The sequence below is a fragment of the Podarcis pityusensis genome, assembly GCF_964106645.2.
Source record: "Podarcis pityusensis genome assembly, chromosome: 5".
Taxonomy (NCBI): domain Eukaryota; kingdom Metazoa; phylum Chordata; class Lepidosauria; order Squamata; family Lacertidae; genus Podarcis; species Podarcis pityusensis.
In genome coordinates, this window is record NC_138032.1 from 83651107 (window position 1) to 83675609 (window position 24503).

Consider the following 24503-nt stretch of genomic DNA (forward strand, 5'->3'; position numbering starts at 1 on the left):
CAAGTGTGCTTAATGAGGTTGACTGTGATTCTTCTTCTTCTTTTATTTTACAAGATCTGTACCTCAGTAGTTGGAATATAGGTGGTAACCATGAAGTCATCATTGTCTTTAAAAAATGAATAAATGATGCTGAAGTTGGTTCTCAGTTCCTTATTCAACAAAAAGCTGTGTGAATAGCCTAAATGGTTTATTTGACCCTGCACCACAAAATATGTATTATAATACCCCAGATCATGCAGTTCCATCGTCTGAGAACTCTCTCTGTTGAGATGTGTCATCATTCTGTGGGACATCATTCTATTTCCCAACTACTGACATATAGATCGTGTCAAAAAACAACAACACACTTACTCAACACAACTGGTAGCAATTCACCATTTGGGGTGGCACAACTCAGGAATTATTAAAAGTGAGTGCAAGGAATCATTGATTAAAATTTTGATAGTACAATTTGAAAAATTGTTTCAAGGCCCAAATTCAGTCCACCACCCCTGTTCTAATTGGTTGATTGAAAATTCTCTCCCTAGTTCCAATATCTTCCCTGCCCCCAGTGGCATCTGAAAGGTATTGATCCATTTATACACCAGCACCTATCCTTAATTCTAACCACCAAGTGTAAAAAGTGGGGGATTCTTACTTAATTGCACTAATATCCATGTGCTGTAAATTAATATTTTGTAGGTTCATAGGATTGGAAGGGACCACAAAGGTCAGCTGGCCCAGGGGTCAGGGTAGCTGAAGGTCAGTCCTGCACAAACATAGTCCCCCTCCCCCCAAAAAACCCCAGCACTTCAGTTTTGCTTCCCTTTTTTGATTGTAGCACCTGAACTTGATGAGGCATTTGACCCTCACCTGTTCTGAGCCTACTCAGGCTTGAGGAATCACACACCTCCTCCCAGAGTTAATGAACCCCACCTGGCCAGCTAGTGAGCTGGGCTATGGGCCCTTGCCTGCCTCAGCCTCCCAAAGTGTCCCTTCTGCTGCTTCCTATGCATCAGAGCCTGCCGTTTTTCATGGAGCCAGGGGCCCCTCTGGCTCTGGTGATGGGTCCTGCTGCTCAGGTTCCTGTGCCCTGACCCCCATCCCCTCGCCATCGCCTGTTACTCTGTGAGTACTTCCTACACCAACTTCTGCTTCCCTATCCTCAGCTTGTGTGCTACGCCCCTTGCCAGGATCCTCTTCCTCCTCTCTAACGTCCTGCCAGTTCGTGACATTTCATCACTTTGGATATTTTCCCCTTTGGTGACAAATTAGTGAAAGGTGTGTGGTGGTGTTTTTTATGGAAACCTCTGTCTACTACCACATGCTAAAGTGGAGTTTTAATGCTATTGTGGTGGCAGGAATGGCCTGTGTGTTGTTTCCTTTTCACAGTTTTCCTAATCTGTGCACTGTAGGTGGAAAGGGGTGACTAGCCTTTTCTTTTTCTAGTAACCTTTTATTTTCTATATGCATTGAAGTTTCCAAAATACCAATACCAGTCCGTGTTTATATCTCTGTGTTCCATGATAATAGCAGGTGTTGGGGTGGGGAATGATACATTCATATTTTAGTGAAGTAGGTATACAGAATGTTTCAAATCTATTTTATGTGAGTGGTAAGTTCAATAGCCCCCCAAAATAGAATAATAAATTAGAATAATTTATTTCTCTCTAGGTAGGTGGAAACAGTTGGTCCTCTGTGTTCATACTGCTGTCATTAATAAAATGTTAGCATTTCAAAAAATAGGAAAGAGTAATGTCTTCGTCTTTTTTTACTTTTTGTGAATCTTCCCATAGTACTTACATGGTGAAAAGCATTTATTAGAATTAATGTTTGCTATTGTTGGTTCCTACCTTCAAGAAGGTCCCTATTGCAGCTGCCATTAGGACAGTAAGCTGCGGAAGAGGGTGTAAAAAAACGGGCTTTTTTCATTTATGTAACCCCCCTTCATTGTGTTCCCCTAACTTTGAAACATTGTTTTCTAAAACTGGCTGCTTAGAAAATGGTTGGTCTCATATATATATAATCAGTGGGCTTGAAACAACATAAAGATTCTTGCTTATGCATTATGTAAAGCAAGGGTAACCAATATGGCACTCTCCAGGGGATGCCTCCAGATGACTAAAGCTTCCATCATCCCTCACCACTGACTGGGACTAGCAGGAGCTGAAGTACAGTCTCATCTAAAGGAACCAAGTTGGCTACCCCTGAACTAAATTGTGCTTGTATCGGCCATGTGGAATAATCTTCCCTTGGAAAAAACATGCACTGACAGCTTAGTGTTTGGCACAACGCTGTTTTGCTTACCCAACACAGGTTTAGCCTCAACAGTGCTGTCACCTTTTACTTCCAACTGAAATCGTGTCTTGGTAACGTTTGTAATGAAGAAGTGTTCATTTTTACCCATGATAGGGTGACCTGTTTTCTTCCTTCCTTCTGGCAGGCTGGTGTTTGCGAAGCTAAAGCTCTTAATGATAGCCATAGAGTACAAGTCGGAACAACGGGAAAGCAGGTAAGTCATTGTCGACAAAACCATTTTCCTAAGGCACCTTTGATAACTTGGCCCGCTTATATTTCTTCCTTCCTTCCCTTGAATGGATCTTTATACCTATGGAAACATTCCAAATCTCACTCATTGTGGCATCGCTGCACCAGCTCACATAACCCAACCAAATGGCTGCACCATCTCTCTTCTGACTGAGACTCCCATGAGGATGGTTGAAAGGAACAGTGTTTTAATTTCTGTTGCTAAACGCGCTCTCTCTCTCTCTCTTTTCCCCCGCCCCAAATGCACTGCATATTTAGGAACCAAGGGTAGCAACATAGCACCCTTCAGATGTTACTGAACTACAGTTCCCATCATCCCTCACCATTGGCCATGCTGTAATCCACAACATCTGGAGGGATCAATTTTTCTACCCCTGCATAAAATGCTGCAAAAAAGAACCCCAATCTCGATGCAATCGTACATATAATTGCATCAACTTTGTTTTTTTGTTTTGGTTTGCGGTGTTTGTCAGTGTTTATCAGTATTGCAAAAGGTTCTTTTCTTTGAACTAATTCTACAGATGGTTCCGATTAGTCCTTGTAAATACACAGCTACTATAGATGTGTGTATAGTTATCAGTGAAAATAATTTCTTGTAAAGATTACATGTAGCTCCATGCTAACTATTGCATAATTCACTTTGAAAGTGTCTCTTCCGACACAGTTAAACAGATTATTGAGGCCGAGGGGGACCTTGCCAAACATTTGTTTCTTAATGCTATCCAGTGATCATTTGTTCCATTGGCTCAGCTTCGTTTTTTCCATCTTCACCTTCGCAGTCCTCTTGCCTTACTTGCCCATAAGGCTTTTCAATCCCACTGTCCGGGGGGGACTGTAGATGCCAATGAGTTTCTTCCAAGCCAGGCTCAGAGAAGAACATCAAGGGCTTATAGAAGCCCACCTCAAATGAGAGGCAAGCTTTTAAGACCCCTTTCTCTGCTTGAACTGATATCCAGATGAGAGAAGAATTGCCAGCTTTCCTGACTGGCAAATGCTGTTTACAGCCTAAGCAAAGCCTTTACCAGACAAGGATTATGGGTGTGTTGGTCTCCAAAGGCTGCACACACCTCTTAAAAGTTGTCCCCCCTGCCACTGTGGGCACATTTATGTGAAGAAGAGGCATACAAATAGAATGCTTGAATAAATACATAATGGAGCTAGGCTGCTCCACTACCTTTCACAGGGCCAGTTTTAAGAGTTGCAGGGGTGAAATCAGAGGGTGGTAACCAAAAGCTGTCCCCACATGGACAACTGCAGCATTTCCACACACCCCAAGCCCCAGGAAAAATTATCCCCCTTGGAATTTGAATAATTTCCTAGTTAAGCTGGGGGGGGGGGAATGCTATGGAAAGCTCACCTGTCTTGACCCACAATATATTGTATACAAAAGAATGAGGTATAATCATGTCTGGTGTAGTGTTGGGATTGGCAAAATCATGGGTTTCCACGTTGCTTACAGCAATGTAAACAAATAAAGATGAGGGCAACACAGAAGAAAGGAAAGAACAGGACTGAAACTATGAGAAGGTGTTTGCCGCACTTGTTGGAAGTGAATATGAATGGAAGGTGACCTTTCAAACATTCATAAAGCTAAAGATGAGTGCAAAGTAAGGGAGATCAGTTTTCTAAATAGCCCTGATTAGGTCTGATAAAGACAGCTTACCAGTTGAACTAAACTCTGCTTTCTGATAAGGTTTTACAGTGGAAATTTATTGCGCTCTTTGTTATTTCACCTGTGCACCAACCTCTCCTAGGTTCGGGGTGAACCTAGGCCAGTCATTCATTGGAAAGGAACGTTCCAAAATTTGTCACACTTCCTTGGCATTTTAAAGGGACAACACCCCCCCCCCAAAAAAATTATTGATCTCCTACTTGGTGTCTTATCAGTTTTGCTTTTTGGTGACCTAAGTACTCTCCGAAAACACAGATTCAGCACTCTTTGTTATACTAATGTTGGGAGCAAAAACATGCACGTTTGGTCCTACGTATCTCCTGTAACACTCTGCCGACAAGTGATATGTAGAAAGGGTGTATGTGATCCCAGATGTTTGTTTTATGTTGTCAAATACTAATCTCTGTTTATTTCAAAGGGATCCCATTTTCAGAAATTCACAAACTTGAAAGTTGTTCCAGTTTCAAAATAAATATTGCCATTGAGAAGCCCCACGATGTATTTGCAAACATAAAGTCTATGCTTGATTTTGAACAGAGTTGTTCATTAGTAGTCGAGTTGACTGTGGCTTCCCTCCCAATAATGGCATTGCTGCAGCTTTCCTGCACAATGCGGTGATGAAGTTGGTGCTGTGTGGGTGCACTAGCAGAGTCAATCTGATGCTTCTGCTGGAGAACCTGCACAGCTTTGCTCCTGTCCTGTCCAGGTAAGCTGCTGTGATGCTGGTGGCAGGACGATGCCTCTGCCCTACCACCCCAGCTGCTACAATATCCAATACCACATTCTCAACAATTGATGTCATACATTACTTCGCACATCATTCAATAATTCCTGCTCTGAATATTCACAGTAATTTCCTTTGTTGCCATTTACTAACATGTGCATCAAATGTACATTTCCCACATCCTTTCTTTAGTAGCACACTGGGCAATCTCTTGAGTTAACCAGAGTGGTTTTCATGATTTTCAAAGGAAACTGGAACAAATCTTTCATCACAAAAGACAAAATATATATATATCAAGAGCATCCTCTTAGAAATTAAGGCTAGGGTACAAAGAGCTACCTGAAGGTACACCCAAGGATTTGGGCATGTCATTGACCTTTTAAGCTTGTTTTTAAGGGAGTATTGTGAGAATTTTAGCAGGGAATTCTTGCATAGGTGAGCATCCTGAGTTCGGGTGAATGGAACTGAGGATGGCACAGCCTGAAAGGAGCAGGCTGTACCCCCACTTTCTCCTGCCCCAAAGTTCCCAAAACATACATTGGAGGTGGCTGCAGCAGCAGGCATTCCCAACCCATGGCGAAGCTTCTTTTCCCATTCTAGTTAGTAGCCTAGGAAATGCCAACAATAATTATGGCCAGTTGTGTGAACCATTAAACCAGCTCTCTGGTGACCAATGCCTTGGCATACCCTAACATTTATCAGCTGAGTAATAATAATAGAATCATTATCTGTGGTATACATATTGATTCTCCTCCTGCTCCCAATCCCACCACAGTCACTAGTATTGTGCTTCTGGACCAGAGTGTGTCACCTTCTGGTATCTCACAAGCTAAATTCAGTGGAACTTGATTGCAGGAGTATACATTTAGGGATGAGTGTTAGTATTTGATTGAAAAGGGGGCTTCCAGGTGACTCTTCAGTTTAGGTCACCTGGACCCACACTGCTGAGCTTCCCAAGTGGATGGGTTCAGTTGGCTTCTTGTCTTCCTTGAGGCTCAAGGGCACCATCATTTGTAACCCAATGCAGAACTGAAACACCTAATCTAAGAGCCCTGCAGAGGGAAAGTTAATCAAGCAACTAGATATTTCAGTACCCTACTAAAAACATGGTTTCCTTCCTCAAATACAACTTTGACAGTGTCTCCTCCCGCAACACACTTTTCCTCTTTTTTTGCAAAAGAAAGTCAGAATGGAAAGAGAATCAACACCCTTCTCTCATACACCCCATGTTTACTCCTCCGTTGAACTTTCTCCCTGTCTCTCCATTTTGTCCTCATTCTCAGCAGAAAAACCTTTTTTTCATTGAAAAAAGAAGTGCAAAACATGTTGCAGCCTGTGGAGGACTTGAAATAAAAGGGTTTTTTTGCCTTTGTTTTGGTGTCAGTTGATTTCTTACCAAAGTGTTTGATTTGCATTTTTTTTTCTTGTCGTTTGCAGAAGCCGAAAGCGGTATGCCCTCTTCGTTACCTTTCCTTCCAACCTCAGCCCTACCTTCACTCCTCCTAACTTCAGGACTAACCCCTTGCCAAGAGTACAGGAAGATAACACCTTTGTCTATCTTTCTCTCCATATATATATACACGTAAATATATGTATATACACATCCAAGTGTGCATACATATATATATATATGTATCTCTATATATGAGCCCCCCCACAGTTTTAAAGAGGAGAGAGAACTTTATAGCAACAGTTTGTTTCTTTGTTGGTACTTGTGACTCTCGCATTAACTTCTTTGCAGCAATATACCTATATCTATATCTATATATATACATGCACACATGTGGGTATATATACAAATGAAATTTTGATTCCAGGCTTCTATATTAAGATGCCAGAGGTGCCTAAGATTATTACAGTAGGAGAACTGCCTCTCCTGTTCCGTACTCTCCCCACCCCCTGTTTTATGTACTTCCCTTATGTTGCCACAGTGTCTGCTCCCTGTCTATTAACCTCTGCACTGCCCCATTGTCTTTGTCGTATTCACACCTTTGCTGAGAGATCCCTTGAGTCCTCCTTCAGCATCCCTGTTGTACACACAGTATTATTTCCATGTCCTAAAGTTTCACCTTCCATTAACAAAGTACAAATGTGTTGATTTTTCTTTTCGTTTACATTTTAAAGTTTGGGATGTATAACATTCAGTCGAGTTAATTGAGAACACGGCGTCACACAGAGAAACAACTATTTTGTTTTATCCATGCACAGTGGTTGGCTCTTTGTCCTACATGTTCATATTCATACCAACATGGGAGAGGCCATTTACTGGGACCTGTGAATGAGTTGGCTAATTTCTCCACACTTTGCACTGGCATGTTTTGCATACTACTTTTGTGGGCCGGTATTCAGTGCCCCATCTCGAGCTTACATGCCATCCTGCTATTTTGGATCTGAAATAAGTAAGGCATGAACTACCAAATCCCTTTTACTTCTCTATTGCTTCACTAGCCTGCACTTCCGAGGGTGTCCACTGGGACCTCCTCAACCTTGACATATTTTCATTGCTTCATGCACTGCATACCCCAACCTTAGTTCTTCCTCCTCCTTCTTCCCTTCCTCTCCCTCCTGCTCCTGTTTTCGTTACATCATTCTGTGTAGTTTGTAACACTCTTTCTTTTTAGTTCTTATATCCTGTGGATTTGGAGTAGATATGCGAAAAAGAGAGGTGGCTTCCTGTCAGTTTGGCATTATTCATATGATCCAACTGCAGAGAAGTTACTGCAACACTTGGCATCTTCAAGGATCTGCAGTTGTTGCACCTCTTAATATGGCTTCTTGTTTACCAGTAATGTTAACCTCGTGGTAAAGGCATGCTTGGCAGTGTGAGAAAAGTGTGTGTGGTTTAAAAAGTGCACCGACTTGCTCCCAGAATAGAACAGCTTCGTGCTGCCTTAACGTTCATTTGTTCACATTATGTGGCTAACCCAATTAATGACCATGAACAATTTGAATGTTTGAGACCACATTGTGTTCGACACCGTTTTACTTGAAACACATTCTTGCTAAAGGAGCAGGTGATGTAGTCTATTGGCAGTTGACATTCTTAGCAAGGACTTTAACTCCCTGGGAGCAACTCTTGCGATTGTCTGCTTTGGTGTTAATGGAGCTTCCGTATTCTGTAATTTTATGGAGCTGCCTTGTTGTCTGCATTCTCTACAGTGTCTACAGTGAATTCCCCCCCCCATGTATATATAAAGATGTGGAATCTGTATTAAAATTAGTCAGAGAAGCCCCAAAGAAAGAAGCAGTAGGTGGGAGACACACAGCTCCCCAAAGAGATGTGTGTGCATGCCTCCCACACTGTTCTGCAAAAAACCGTGAGGGTAAGGGTAAAAACGAAAACAAAAGCACACCTATAATTCCTAATTGCTTTAAGGACCACAGTTTAAGGAGCTGTTTGCCACATTACAAGCAGGCCTTATCATGGACCAATAGGCACAGCCCACGGACCAACAAATATTTAAAAAGACAACCAATAGCAGCTGTGTTTTGACTTTGTGATAAACCTAATCAAGAACACCCCATGTCTATTAAATTAAATACAGCAATTGCAATATGATGGTGAATAATATATTTTGTTGTGATCTTAAATTGCCTGGGGAATGGTACAGCACATCTACCTTATAATGGAAGTTACTTGTACTTTTTTTTTTTTTTTTGGTTACCCATCCCATCAAAAGTTTGCTCGTTGTTCTATACAAGAGCTCAGAATATATGCACATAGGAATTGTGCGTCTTGGTGTGCATTTGGGCGTACTAGACAATTTCTACTGACATGGAGCCCGGAGTTGGTCTTTAGCTGGAGATGCCAACTCTTGATGCAAATATATTTACTACTACTACTACCACTACTACTACTACTACTACTAGCTGTGTGATATCCAGAAGTTTGGCAGGAATTGCTTTCCCCAACACTCTTTTTTTTTAATGATACATATGATCTTGCTCTAGAAAACTTGAGAAACTTACTTGGGACTCCCTGTGGTCTCTTGTCCTGGCACTATTCAGGGCTACACGCTCTTAGCTTTCCTGCTCTTTGGTGCCAAATTGATATTGGTGGTTTTATATTTCATGGGAAGCTGCATTTGTCAGCAGCAGATTTAGAACCTAATATATAGTTTCAAATTTGAATAGTCTGATGTAAAGACTGAGCAGATGTTTCAGTATTTAACATTTTCCAAGTTCTCGATCAGTTCCTGCCCACTTCCAGTATATAGTACACTTAGGCATAAATTCTATGCAACAGACCTGGTAGTATGTTCAATTGAGCTAATCAGGGCTTATGTCTGAGAAGGCATGCATAGGATCACACTTTCTAAGGCTTATACACACATAATTGGCAATAAATCTCAGTAGACAAAATGGGCACTTCTTCTGATTACACATAGATACAGTTGCTTTAGTCCAGGGGTAACCAACGTCATGCCTGTCAGATGTTAGTGGGCCACACCTTCTAGAACACACCTTCTGCCAAATGTTCTAAAAAAGAAGGCCCAGCGACAATGGGGCAAGCAGATGAGGATGTTCCACAAGTCTGACAAGGTGACTGAAAAAGCCTGTTCATTATAATTGCTTACAGCATGGTAGAAGAATGGAGAGAAGGGCCTCCAAGGTTGACCTAAGTATTTGGCTAGGTACATATAAGTGGGTATCTCTGTCCCAGACCATTTAAAGTCTTAAAGATTCTGACTAACGCTTTGAATTAGGCTCAGCAAAAAAATGGCAACTAGTGGAGATGATATAACACCAAAGTAATATGGGCTTTACACTTTGCTCGGACAAAATGCTCCAGTCCAGTTGATGTATCGGAGCACTTCTGAGTGCCCTCCTGTCAGATGTACAAGAGCCTCAGCCCTGTATACCTGAAGGAGCGTGTCCACTCCCATTGTTCAGGCTGGACACATATCTAGCTCACTGTGAGAAGTGAAGTTACAGGGAACCAGGCAGCCTTTGCTATCGTGGTGCCTACCTTGTGGAACACCCTCCAATCAGATTTCAAGGAGATAAATAATTATACAACGTTTAGAAGACATATGAAGGGAGTCCTGTATAAGGAAGTTTTTAATGTTTGATATTTTATTACGCTTTTATATTTGTTGGAAGCCACCCTGAGTGGCTGGGACAACCCAGTCAGATGGGAAGGGCATAAATTTATTATTATTATTAATATTTATTTCTCAAAAGTGGGCTTTCATAGAGCATGTTACAGTAATATAACCTGGATGCTATTAGAACATAAATAACCATGCTTAGACCTGTTGGTGAACAAATTTAAGCTGGTAAAAATACTTATGGCCATTAATGCCTCCTGAGTATCCAACCATGCTAACAGACTCATGATTCTCCAGACCTCCAAACTATGAAGCTGATTCTTAAAGGAAAGTGCAAACTCCAACCAAAACAGGGCGAACACCCTAATCTGGACCCGCAGAACCCCCAACGAACCATGCAATCTTATCTGGAATAAGGGTTCTTCTTTTCTCTTGGAGAGCCATTGATAACCTCTCCATATTGTTGTTGTTTAGTCGTGTCCGACTCTTCGTGACCCCATGGACCAGAGCACGCCAGGCACTCCTGTCTTCCACTGCCTCCCGCAGTTTGGTCAAACTCTTGTTGGTAGCTTTGAGAACACTGTCCAACCATCTCGTCCTCCGCCGTCCCCTTCTCCTTGTGCCCTCCATCTTTCCCAACATCAGGGTCTTTTCCAGAGAGTCTTCTCTTCTCCTGAGTTGGCCAAAGTATTGGAGCCTCAGCTTCAGGATCTGTCCTTCCAGTGAGCACTCAGGGCTGATTTCCTTCAGAATGGATAGGTTGATCTTCTTGCAGCCGTGGGACTCTCAAGAGTCTCCTCCAGCACCATAATTCAAAAGCATAAATTCTTCGGCGATCACCCTTCTTTATGGTCCAGCTCTCACTTCCATACATCACAGAAAACCATAGCTTTAACCATACAGACCTTTGTTGGCAAGGTGATGTCTCTGCTTTTTAAGATGCTGTCTAGGTTTGTCATTGCTTTTCTCCCAAGAAGCAGGCATCTTTTAATTTTGTGACTGCTGTTACCATCTGCAGTGATCATGGAGCCCAAGAAAGTAAAATCTCTCACTGCTTCCATTTCATCCCCTTCTATTTGCCAGGAGGTGATGGGACCAGTGGCCATGATCTTAGTTTTTTTGTTGAGCTTCAGACCATATTTTGTGCTCTCCTTTTTCACCCTCATTAAAAGGTTATTTAATTCCCCCTCACTTTCTGCCGTCAAGGATGTGTCATCTGCCTATCTGAGGTTGTTGATATTTCTTAATTCTGATTTGGGATTCATCCAGTCCAACCTTTCGCACGATGAATTCTGCATATAAGTTAAATAAGCAGGGAGACAATATACAGCCTTGTTGTACTCCTTTCCCAATTTTGAACCAATCAGTTGTTCCATATCCAGTTCTAACTGTAGCTTCTTGTCCCACATAGAGATTTCTCAGGAGACAGATGAGGTGATCAGGCACTCCCATTTCTTTAAGAACTTGCCATAGTTTGCTGTGGTCGACACAAAGGCTTTTGTGTAGTCAATGAAGCAGAAGTAGATGTTTTTCTGGAACTCTCTAGCTTTCTCCATAATCCAGTGCATATTAGACGAGATCAGATAAGCCAGGAATAGTAAGGATCAGGCAGGCCCTTAGTAAGCCTCACTTTGGTAAGAATTCTCAGGCTTTGTAAACTGAAAAGAATCTGCCAAAATATGATACCTAAGAAATTTGTGGTTTATAGCAAGATTCTTTAGAGAGCTTTAATATCTGCCTAGAATTGTCTAAATTGATATATTAGCTTTTTTCTGGCTCAAGACATGCCTGTGTATTGTGAAAATATCAAGAATTGATATTTCTCAACTTCAGTCCCATATTTTAGAATTCCACATCCAGCTTTGCTTTCAAAATACAATAGATATACTGAGTGTCAACTCTCCTTGTAAGCTACTTTAGTATCGCTTTGGATCCAACATAAGTTTATCATCTCCAATAGACTTTTTAAAAAACCCCAACAACATCTCCCTTCATGAATACTTATTCAAATGTAGTCAATGTTAATCACTCATATACTTGAATATAGCAGAGGTCTGCATGTGGGGCCATAACTCACTATGGATATTCAAGACTCCTTCCCCTGAATTTTCAGATGTTTTTCTTTTTTAAAAGGATCTGTAGCTCTTTTAAATGTGAGGCTATCAGGAAAAACCTGCTGGAGACATTCCTACTGTGCTTAATGCCTTTTCCTAGAGAAAGTTCTCTAGCTGCATTTAAAATTCATTCTTCCTTTGAAATACCTTGGGCAAGAGCCTCCAAAAGTCATTCTGGAATTTCACTTTTGGCAAACTCTATCCCTGAGTTAAATCAACTTTTGTTTTTTTACCAGCTCCACCAGGATATCCAGTACTGCTAAGTGACAGACAAGCTTATATAACAACCTGCACTCACGTTTTCTGTTTGAGTACAAAGGACCTCTCCTTTGTGGAAAAACCACCTGGGGCATTTTGCTTGTCTTATTTAAATAGTAAAAAATAAGTAGCAAAATAAAGTAAAAATCTCTTTTGGTCCCCCCAAAATTTCTTGGATGTTTTGCCCGAGTGGGAACTTCCAAATTTGATGTTTGCTTCAGGTGAAATTGAGTGGCAACTCTAATTCTACTCATTTGTTTTGTAAGAAGTTAAACCTCTTCCTGTCTTCCAGGATTCTGACCAATTAGTGCAAGTGCACTGATATGATTGGCATGTGACTGAAGCAATGATGTCATCCTTCACGGCTTTCTCTTGCATGTATTGATCAGTGAAGGAGAAGAGGCTGGATGGCTGTGCTTCCCTCCCTTGTCAATTATATTAGTCAGTTTGGTCCTGGTTAGAAAAGAGAAAAGACAGTGCAGATACTGGATACTGCAGATATAGCAGTACATACGAAACTAAATCTCTGCTTCCCAACTTTGGGTGGTATCAGTTCTCCTGGCACAATGACTTTTAGCTGCACAATGAAACTCCGCCGTCCCTCCCAAATATGTTCTGGATTTCCACTCCAACAACACTCCAGAGCAGATTTAAGATGGAGGTGGGGGCATGCAGGGAAAGGAGGAGGTGGGAAGGCTCCATTTCACAGCTAAAAGTCCTTGCATTGGTGGAACTGTCTAGTTAGATACCTCCAATTATTTCTAGTGATCCAATGTGCTACGGAATCTCTTCCATATACTTCAAGGTTTTCCAAGTATACAATTTATATCAGTATTTCTTGAGGGTGGGGGACAACAACTCTGACAGGACAATGCCAGGAAACTGTACCCTTTGTGACCTGCACTGTTTGTGCCATGTGTTCATATGTATGTGCTTTAACTGTCCTATCAGCTTCATCCCTTTAAAAACATGGTTTTCTGCCAAGTTGTATTGCATGGATGTCGACTATCCTCTCACCTAACACAGACAAAGCAAAAGAATTAACACTCTTCTCACACTACTTGGAAAAATCTGAGGCTTTGCCACAAACAAAGGATAGAGTCCTAAATAGCTTAGATGGTCCAGTTTATTGATAGGGCAAGTTTCACAGACTTTCCTTAAAATGGATGAAGTGGAGTTATTGAAGGGAACCAGCTATTCTAGGAACACAAAAGTGTCACAGTGATGATGATGATAGTAATAGTAATAATAATAATAATAATAATAATAATAATTAATAATATAATATCTTACCCATTGCCTATGTTCTGCCCTAGAAGAATTTGGGATTGCCTGATACTTCACAGAACAAGCTGTTCTCCTGAATACAGAAAAAAAACTTAAGAGAAAAATGATTACTGGTGTTAACACAACAGTGTTATATTAATACCCAAGCTCTCTGCTGCTGTTTATGCAAAAGTTAATGCTGGGGACCTCCTGACCCCACCCCCTGCCATCACCAAATACATTCCTAGTGAACTTTGCATTGGAATAAGAGAACCTGGTTTCTCATGGGTGGGATTTGGGGCGGATCAGAAGGGGGATTCATGAACACCCATGCTCATCAGGATATTAGGATGCAACACCAGAGAAATTCATCCAATCTTTAGTGTTAATAATATGCTAAAGCCACCACTTAGCACCCTTTAACACAAAGAACCAGTTATTCCTACAATATATTTCCCACTAAAAAGGCATGACCATTTATCAAGTGGTAAGTTACCACAGCCTGTGTGTATTCAGCTAGTAAGTCAGTTCTCTGTGCTGTCCTGCAGTGAAGAGACGTTTACTCTGGCTCCATATTTCTAAGCTGATGTTGAAAGTGAGATAAAATTAAACATTGATTTGGCTTTCCAAATGTTTATATACCTACACATGATGATGAGTTACATACTCGGTAAATGGACTTATATATTTACCCAACATCCCACCAAACCTCATGTAGTTGCAAGACCCCCTGAGCTGGCATTGTTTAGACTTATGCTGATTACTGCCTGAAACCCAAAATAATTCATTTTGATGACCATACCTGAAATTCACAGAGGTTAGCAAGGAACAATGTGATTAGATATTATCCCCTTTCTTCAGATCTAGCTGATTTCACCCCCGCCCCGAAAGGATGAGTAATTTATTTTTATCCATTGGCAGCACATTGAAAAGGAGCTTTGGGATGGAGAAATTATTAACCATTATACTCATTTTATGTTTTCTTTAGCTACAGTAACTGGTTGTCTTGTACCATTCCCCTTGAGTATATATGTGTATTGTACTGTAAGTAATGTGATATATAGAGATAGGGGGCCCATTAATAACGTCCCTATTTCAACAGAAATTGACATGAAGAGGTAAAATGCCTGAGAAATAGAGCCTTTTCCAAGCAACTCTTTCCTTGGGAATCACTTCCTTTCACATCAATCATTATGATTTTGTCAGCCTTTAATGCAGAGCAAAAAAATCAAAGCTTTTCTGAGAGGCTCCATAGACTTTTCCTCTCCTAATTTAAGACACACAACTCCTAATGCAAGTGTTGGGAGTTAGTTGTATGTTTATTGCCATTGTTTATCCTTTGAATTTTAGGTATATTTAAAATATGCTTTAGATTGGAGCCCTGGTCAGATTCGAGACCTTCAATAAAAGTGGCTTCCAGGTTTCTGACTTTGATTTTTCTCAACTAATGGGCCCCCTATCACAGAACAAAGATAAAGTAATTAGTTTGATTTCACAACTGAAAAGCAGCATGACCTCATGATGTTGTCTTCTTGGCTTTTGTTTGTTTTTTGTTTGGTTTGGTTTCGTCGGACAGTATATTAATCAATCCTGGAAACCATGTGAAGATTCAAGAGGGTACTTTAGGATTCTTCATTGCAAGCGATGCCAAAGAAGTAAAAAGGTAATACGTTGTCAGATTTTATGTTGTTCTCTAGATCTTCTTCTTCTTCTCCTCCTCCTCCTCCTCCTCCTCCTCCTCCTTCTCCTTTTTCTCCTCCTTCTCCTTCTCCTCCTCCTCCTCCTCCTCCTCCTCCTCTTCCTCCTTCAATGTGGTATATGGTGCAACTTTAAACTGTCTTAGTAAACTGTGCTGGTAACTGTCCAAGGTGTGTTCCAGAAACTAGTCCCACATAAATTTCCTTCATCTGGTGAGGAATGGAGCAAACCCTCAGCAGTGCAGATAAAAGATAGAGAAGGCCTTGCTGGTTCTGACCAAAAGCCCATGTAGTCCAGTGTTCTGTTTCTGCTGGCAGGTAATCAGATGATTCTGAAAAGCCCACAGACAGATACTGTAGTTCCAACTCAGTGGTGGCCCATGTGGTGTGGTGGAACCATGCTCCCGACACCAGCATCACTGCATCAACTCCACATCCAAATGGGGCTGGTGTGAGGCAGGACTGTGCAGGTGCCACCTGTCACCCATCCACCCCCAATTTTATTGTCACTTTGCTTCACCCTAGCCCCGTCCAGGTAAGCTGGAGCAAGCGCTGCCCCAACAAATGGGCCCAAGGTGGACCTCAAGGCAGCTTACGCTTACTCACATAAAAAAACCTAAAGATTTTGAAATCAGCACTAAAACAGCATACCCATTGAACATCACCAACATTGCATCGTAAGACTAATCTGTATTATCAGGTGACACCAGCCACATGAGTCTTGAAGGGCCTTTCAGAAGAAGAACACCTTTTGTCAACCTCCTAAAGAGTATAGGGAACCGGCCTAATGGGTCTCACTTGGGAGAGATCTCCATAAAGAGGCTGCTGCAACCACAAAGCCTTGCCTGTTGTAGGACTATGTCTTAGAAATCAGAGACCCTCAAAACATGATCTCACCACATGCTCAAAGTATATGGGTGAGGAGAACCTTTAAAAAGGCAGTTCATTTAGCCCCAAGCCCCGGCTATCTGTCACAATATCATTTAGAAATACATTGATAAATAATAGTATATTGGATCAGAAGTCCCCACTGCAAGCAGGAAGTTGCCGGTTCTCCCCTCCTTGTTTATACTTTCCTACAATAAGGTGTGTGCACGGGGATAAATAAGTGACCCCCCCCCCCTTTGTATGAGCAGAAGTACCTTTCGCAGAGGAGTCCTTAAGTAAAGGTAAAGGTACCCCTGCCCGTACGGGCCAGTCTTGACAGACTCTAGGGTTGTGCGCTCATCTCACTCTAGAGGCCGGGAGCCGGCGCCGTCCGCAGACGCTTCCGGGTCACATGGCCAGTGTGACATCGCTGCTCTGGCGAGCCTGCACCAGCGCAGCACACGGAACGCCGTTTACCTTCTCGCTATAAAGCGATACCTATTTATCTACTTGCACTTTAGGGGTGCTTTCGAACTGCTAGGTGTGCAGGAGCTAGGACCGAATGACGGGAGCTCACCCCGCCGCGGGGATTCGAACCGCCGACCATACAATCGGCAAGTCCTAGGCACTGTGGTTTTACCCACAGCGCCACCCGCGTCCCTAAGAGGAGTCCTTAAGCCAAGCCAAATATTCGTAAAGCATCAGAGGTGTCTGTCTAAGCACTGTAATTGCAAGAATAATTGCTATTGTCCTGCATTTGTTTCATGACAGCATCTGAATTCCTCTAAAACATTAAGCTATGTGAAACTAAGTGGAACAAATGGCCTTATATATCTTCAGCTGTCTGCTTTTTTCAAAAAAATATAATAAAATAAAAATAAAAACCAGGGGGCTTTGAGCCAGCAATTCCCCTGCCAAGAACAGTGTTTTCATCTCTTGTGTGTTTGGATAATAAAGTCACTTTGGATGCTACTTTCCAAGATGAAAGCTGGATGATCTGATCCACCGTGTCATATTTATTAACCGTTCCCCCAATTATTTTCAAGTTAAATTTATTAAAAGAAGCACGAACTTGAATCACCCGGCCTTGTGTTTGAAATTAATTGTCTTGTAGCAAACATTTCCTTTTTTAAATGTCTAAACCTTTCAAAAGATTAAAGGAAATTAGTGCTGGCATGTTTCATTAATTTGGCACTTGTAGCAAGGAGGAAATGTGGGACTAATTTCATTTGTATGGATTAAGAAATGTGTCAGTTTTTCCATTCTCCCTCCCTCTCTAGGGCATTTTTTTACTGCAAGGCCTGTCATGATGACATCACAGATCCCAAAAGGATAAAAAAATGCGGCTGCAAACGACGTAAGTAATCTTCCTCCCCCCTCCCCCCACTAGCTTTTCTATTCTACAGGAACTGTTAAGCATTAAGGGATCTCTTTTAAATATATTTCTACGTTTTGAATAGTGCTAGAGAGAGGCTAGGAAATCTGTACATACCAACACAGTTCATAACTGTCTCCTGCAATATCTGCTTGCATATTTTGAGATTTAAATTGTTATACTTGCGCCGTTATTAGGACTTATTTGGCATCTTAAGTTAACAAAATTTAGAGAATGATTACATTATGTATAGGTGTCAAAATTACATATATAGGCTTAATGTTTTACCCCCCCACTCCTCCCGCCCAAAAACATTAATAAGGATTTCCACAGATCAGTACAATTATTGCCTGTTTGAAGCAAACACCCACCATGATTTACATGAAGGAAAATACCCTAATTTTAAATTACCTGAACATTGCACGTATTTGTTTTGTTTTGTTTTGCATATACAAATCGTGGACATCAAGCACTGATCAGAAGGAGCTGGGCAGGAAATTTAAAGAGGCTGTGTCCAGCCTTGGGAAGCAAAGCAGATCTATAATCCCCAAGCTGCTCCACAGGGACCAAACTTTGGGAAGCTCCCTAAACAAACTGTGCAAAAGCTGACTGGTGCATTAAAACCTCAGCCAGAGTCCATTTATTTATTCTAGGTTAGCAGGAAACGAGTTAATATTAGGGCCAGTTTATATAATCAGCAGAATCAAGTGATAACACTTTATGTGGACTCCAACTACGTGGGCTTGCGTTTGAGAGCTGTGGGTCGCATGTTTGCATGCTTCTCACCAATAACAAAACCGTCTTATCCTTCCTATTCATGTGCTATTTTTTCCGGCACAGGTTGGGGGGTTGGGGGTTGGAAGGGGAAAAGAACATACAGGTAAAGGTAAAGGGACCCCTGACCATTAGGTCCAGTCGTGGCCGACTCTGGGGTTGCGGCGCTCATCTCGCTTTACTGGCCGAGGGAGCCGGCGTACAGCTTCCGGGTCATGTGGCCAGCATGACTAAGCCGCTTCTGGCGAACCAGAGCAGTGCATGGAAACGCCGTTTACCTTCCCGCTGGAGCGGTACCTATTTATCTACTTGCACTTTGACGTGCTTTCGAACTGCTAGGTTGGCATGAGCAGGGACCGAGCAACGGGAGCTCACCCCGTCATGGGGATTCGAACCATCGACCTTCTGATCGGCAAGTCCTAGGCTCTGTGGTTTAACCCACAGCGCCACCCGTGTCCCGGGTGAACATAGCCCTTCTCAAAGGCTGAAGTGGTCTACTCCAAGGGAAGAGACAAAGTTTTATCGCAATTCTGCTGATCACATAAACTGCTCCTTTATATGAATACTGCAGATCATATATTTGCATCACTGCCCATACAGAAATATTATGACAGGCAGACAGATAACAGAATGACAAAGGAGAATAAACATTTTGGAGGCCAATGAGAGGAAATTAAAGAACTGGAAATTAATCCTCCAAAATGCCTTCCAGCAAAAGGTAACTCTAAAACTACAGGGAAGCCCTCAGAGGACCAAACTGTCAGCCCTCGGTATATAAGAAATAGTCTAGTGATTGCAAGCATCAGTCACTCTGGCGAATGAAAAACTGTTGGACAGATGCTGAAATAAAATGAAGTATGGCATAGAAGGAAGATGTCAGAAACGTTGTCCTGAGCATGGAATCAACCAGACAGGTTGGGAAGAAGGCATGCATAGCAAAATTGGATCTTCCCACCCCCTTTGAGTATTTTCTCACAGCACAGTCTTATTCAGTCCACTCAGAAGTTAGTCCCATTGAGTTCAACAAGACTTATGCCCAAGCAACTATATATAGCATTGCAGACTAAGAGTGGAGTTCAGCATTGCACTGCTATGAATGTTGTGTCTGTGCGAGCAGTTCAGCTTGCCAGATGGAACAATCCCACTTTCCTTCCTCCATGGGTTGTTCTGGGGCTTCTGCCAAGGGAATATGCACAAGCAGAAGTTCTTGAGCAGCCTTTATCCTGATAGGGCTACTTTGCTGCATCCCATCCTAAGTCTCCTTATTTCTGTGTGAGTCCATCTGCGTATGAGTCCACACATTGGCCAGAATTGCATACAACGCACCAAGTTGCATTGTTGCAATGCAAATCTAGGTCTGGAACCTGGAGGGGGAGTTGCAGGAGGAAAGCAGCCAATTCACCTTCTACCGACTGCATCTGCCCTGCAATTTTTCCCTACGAAAACCCACTTTGTGGCAGCAGGGTTTGCTCACATAACTGTGTGGTTCCAGGCACAAACCTGGTATGCAGTTGGCATCTCAACACATACGGAATATAAGTGATCCCTCATTAGAGAGCAACCTGTGCCTAATTATGCATGGCCAAATCCCATTGATTCCAATGGATGTCACCTAGAGCTGGATGTAACTGGGCCGTTACTTGTAATTTGATTAAGGCACTGCCAGTGAACCATGATACCTAAGACTGTTGAGAGTCGCTGGCAGTTTTTTGCGTGCCCAGTCACAATGCATGATCATCCCTCAGGGAAGAGCCATGTGCTGGAGTTCTAAATCCCTCCAGTGAAGAAGGAGAGTGCTTGTGAATGCACTAGTTCCAACACCTGTCATCTTCTTGCCATCCCTGTTTGCCTCTGTAATGGAATGGGGATTCTGTTCCACTCATGTAGGCTACCTGTGCGATTTTGAACCCTGAAGTGGGGGGTGAATGTGTTCGATTCCACTCTTTCTTGTCACATGAGGACTTTAGAATGCCTGGGAACCCTCTGCATGTTTGCCACAATAGCTTTGCATGCCCTAGAGCAGTGGTTCTCAACCTGTGGGTCCCCAGATGCTGTTGGACTACAACTCCCATCATCCCTGAGCTCTGGCCTTGCTAGCTGGGGGTTGATGGGAGTTGTAGTTCAACAACATATGGGACCCACGGGTTTAGAAAGGCTGCTCTAGAGGAATTGGGGGGGGGCACTTCACTCATTTCATGCTGCTCTGTGTAAGCAGAGAAGGCTCCCTATAGCAGGCCAAGAATTCTCTTGCAGGGAAGATCAGTATCCGTGGGCAAGGTTTTTTTGAAGGCTGCTTATCTGCCCTTCATGTTCTTCTCACTGAAGGACCCCTGGTAAGCTTTAAAGAAACCCCAGGGTTCACAAGAAAGCCAATGACGACACAGCTCAGTCATACTGGTGACAGCTCTTCAATCCAGCCCTCCAGCAGTGAAGCAGAGGTCTTTGTAGTCTTGCTACCCAAGATTCCAACCCTCACCCCAAGAATTTCTGAGTCTGGGGACTGTCTATTCTGCCATTTTCACCTGTAAATTGGCAGAGGCATGGAGAAGTGTAGCACCACCTGGTGAAAGCTAGGTAAATAGTGCACGTGAATAGACAGAAGGAATATGATTCATTTCAGTCGAATTTCAGGAGACTAGCAGTACATGATTGTAGGCCATGTTAGGAGAGAAGCATGTCAACAAGGACAGGAGGAATGTTGCCTACTTCTCTTCCCCCTCTCCTCTCCACTCCCCATGTCTTTCTGTGCAGCAGAATTTGACTAATCTGCTGTAAAATGTCAAATAGCTACATTAGTACCGACAATGGACTTTGTAAAGCTGCAAGATTTGGAGTTCTACACTCTCCACTCAGTTTGTCAGCTTCATTTATGGATGGCCGTGAGAGCGAACCTTTTCTCTCTTTGCCCTCCCTCTCCCACCCCCACCACACTTTTGCTTTTCGTAATTGATGAGCTTTATAATAAAAATTAGAAACCTTAAATGGAAATTATGCATAAGATGAAAGGGAGGCACGAGAATAAACCTGTGTGTACAGGTGAATGGAATTTGATAGAATATCTTTTTTTACATGGAAATCTTAATTATTGTGGCATTAATTACATGCAGTTTCCTGGGATAGTTGAAAGCCATGTTCTTTAATAATGCATCAGAGGTTTCACGTCCCTTCAGATGCTGTCTGAACATTAGCTTCAGTATTGTCAGGGTCTAAAAGTGAGTCTGACCTACATAGCTGTTTGTCCAAACCTGTTAAGCCTAGTATTAATAATTCAGCACAGAGCTCTGCAGTTCCACAAAGCCAGAGATAATTAGAGTAACCGTGCTTTTCTTTCACAGATATCCCCCCCCCTTCTTACAGCCCTCTTCTCCCTATTCCTTGAATAATCTGTACATTTTCATGTAATGTTGTCCAAAAAGAAATTCTGCTGTGAAAATCCTGTGCTCTGGATTACTGTGGTAGCCTTGCGGTATAATCTGCTTTCAGTTGTGTTCTTGCTTTAATTTCATTACAACTTTCCAGCAGAGAGCCAGTATTAATGCATGTGTACATACTGTGGTTAGAGAAACATACCTTCATTGAGGCTGCAGTATTTAGTCGATTAAGTGTGTTAGACATCTTTTAAACTATATGTATATAATGCAAGCTCTTACAAAAATTGCAGGTGGCACTTTAGCAGAGATGCTTCCCCCTTCTCTTGCAAGGAGGAGAACCCTCTTCTAAGATGGTGCCTGCCTGCTGAGATGCTATGAAATGTTTGCATGGATCATCTAAAAATAAACATTGTTTTTTTCCCCCAAGCAGAACAATCGTTTGATTCATATTCAGATAATTTGGTGATTGACTTTCTTATTTAACAGAATGATCAATGAAAACTTAACACGACTGATTCATGTAACTGAATGACAGCTCTAATGTTTATATTTGCCACAGCCAGCCTGAGATGAAAGTTGCAACAGGGGAGATACTTACTCTTGTTTCTTCTTGTTGTATTAACCAGTTTAGTATAAATATGCAATGCTTTTCTTCCCCTCCTCCAGCCGCGATGCTTCCTTCCAAAAGGGGGCCATTGAACCCCCGAGGTACAGGTCATGTCTGTGTACACTGATAATGTTTGAAGGAAATTGCATTAACCTGTGATAATTGACAATGTTTTGATTTATTTTTCCTCTTGCTGCCTTGGAACACGGCCCCTACTATATTTTAACTACACACTGATAGTGATCTATTGTGAGTAAAAACGGGCTCCCTGTAGCCCAGAGTGCAATCCAACCTGTCTTTCTTCCAGTAGAGAGTATTCATTTGTTCAGTATTCCGGTTCTTTTCTTTACACTTTTATGTTGCATGTAGCGGTGGCGTCTCATACCCAAATCTTTCCTCATTCTTTATTGACCTTGTGGGCTAGGGCGACGTTGAAGAAAATACAGCAGTCTTTCAACTTGCTTTCCCCTGGCCTCTTCTCATTCCCAACTGTATCTCCCCCCCCCCTCCAATTGTAAATCAAACAATTTTTTCTCAAGCTTTCCTAATTCCTTATGTATTACGAGGCTGAGAGAAATTGCCATCCCTGTTTGCAGCATGTCAACATCACAGACTAGGTTAATACTCATCCCCTCAGCCCAGGAGAACCCTGGGGACTGTTGTCCTACAAGGGTCTCCAATGGAAAACACACCAGTTCTTAGGAGTCTTTTGTGGAGGGTTGAGGGAAGCCATGTATACTGGTTTTAAACTGGGTTTAAACCAGTATACATTTGTATTGCAGAAATGCCCTTTCCTCTGTTGTTCAGTTCTAGTTCCCAGTCTAAGATGCACAGAATGTTCAATATAAAATACCCAATGAATGACTTCCGGCATCAAACATTCAAACTCAGCAAATACTCATCTGTGCACCACTTAAGGCACCCTGATATGCTAATACAGTTGTGGTACTTGTACTGATTAGGCACCAGTTCTTCAGTAGAAAGAGGTGGTTCTAAAGTACTAATTATAAATTATTGTTGCTAAGTATTTCCCTCAGTCTGTAGACTTTGCTGAAGAAATGACAACAATCATGTGTGCATGGCCTAAGCACATTTTTAGTGGCATCCACTGTCTCCAATTTTGTTTATCACTCCCTACTGAAATGCTTTTCATATGCCCTCCAAAACACATGAGGACCACTTCCCTGTGAGTAGCACCCACAAAGCAGGGAAGGCATTTAAATGATCCTGATCACATAGGTAGGGGCTGACTGTACCACTCTTTCCATGGGAACCAAGACTTCGCCTCAAGCAAAGTACCAATTCCATGGCCAGGAACCATCGCAATAATCCACCATCTATGTGGTTGTTTAAATGTTGCTCTCAGCTATAAACCACTCATAGATAAGTAGTTCCCATGCAGATACAGAAATATGTAAAAGGACATCACATTGTGAAATTTATCTGGTTTCAAATATTAGCAAAAGTGAGTCCAGGTCAGTCTAGTGTACAGCATCGTATGTGCATAGAGTGTAGCACTGAGTGGGAGGCAGGGGGGGTGGGCAGACTTACTGTAGATAGTTTGGCCTGGTGAACTTAGTCTCCTTCTTCCTGCATTTTTGTTATGTTTCAGAAAGAAAGACTAAAGAATACCTCTGTCAGAAAAAGAATGCTAGCATTGTGGAAATCCTAAATACTACATTTTCTGTAATGTATCAGAGCATAGGGCTGCTTAATTGGTTTGTAACCAATTATGTGTTAAGCAGAGAGCTGCAGCTAATCCAGGATATCAACAACAACAACAACAACAACAGCAATAATAATATATTTATAACAGGCATGGGCAAACTTGGCCCTCCAGGTGTTTTGAGACTACAACTCCCATGATCCCTAGCTAACAGGACCAGTGGTCAGGGATGATGGGAATTGTAGTCCCAAAGCATCTGGAGGGCTGAGTTTGCCTATGCCTGATTTATACCCCAGCCACTCTGGGTGGCTCCCAACAGAATATTAAAAACACGATAAAAGATGAAACATTAAAAACTTCCCTAAACAGGACTGCTTTCCGATGTCTTCTAAAAGTCAGATAGTTGTTTATTTCCTTAACATCTGATGGGAGGGCGTTCCACAGCTTCCAAGCTAAACTTCTAATTAGTCTTGCGCACTTGAGGGGAGAGTTAAGTAGCGGCAGGACATGGTGTGGAATATTCTTTTAAGAAATA

At 42.1% G+C, this 24503-nt stretch overlaps 1 protein-coding gene across 15 annotated transcripts in view; it reads left to right on the top strand.

Moving 5' to 3' along the window:
* The window catches only part of KCNMA1 (potassium calcium-activated channel subfamily M alpha 1), a 561760-nt gene that overhangs the window by 409623 nt on the left and 127634 nt on the right, over positions 1-24503 (top strand). For 10 of the 15 annotated variants that reach the window (XM_081007630.1, XM_081007632.1, XM_081007631.1 and 7 more), the window contains exons 16-19: positions 2423-2491; positions 6360-6371; positions 15188-15274; positions 17456-17532. In XM_081007630.1, the coding sequence (XP_080863756.1) occupies positions 2423-2491; positions 6360-6371; positions 15188-15274; positions 17456-17532 (245 nt within the window). The remainder of the gene's footprint in view (positions 1-2422; positions 2492-6359; positions 6372-15187; positions 15275-17455; positions 17533-24503) is intronic. The other 5 variants (XM_081007636.1, XM_081007638.1, XM_081007639.1 and 2 more) reach the window with 1 other exon arrangement.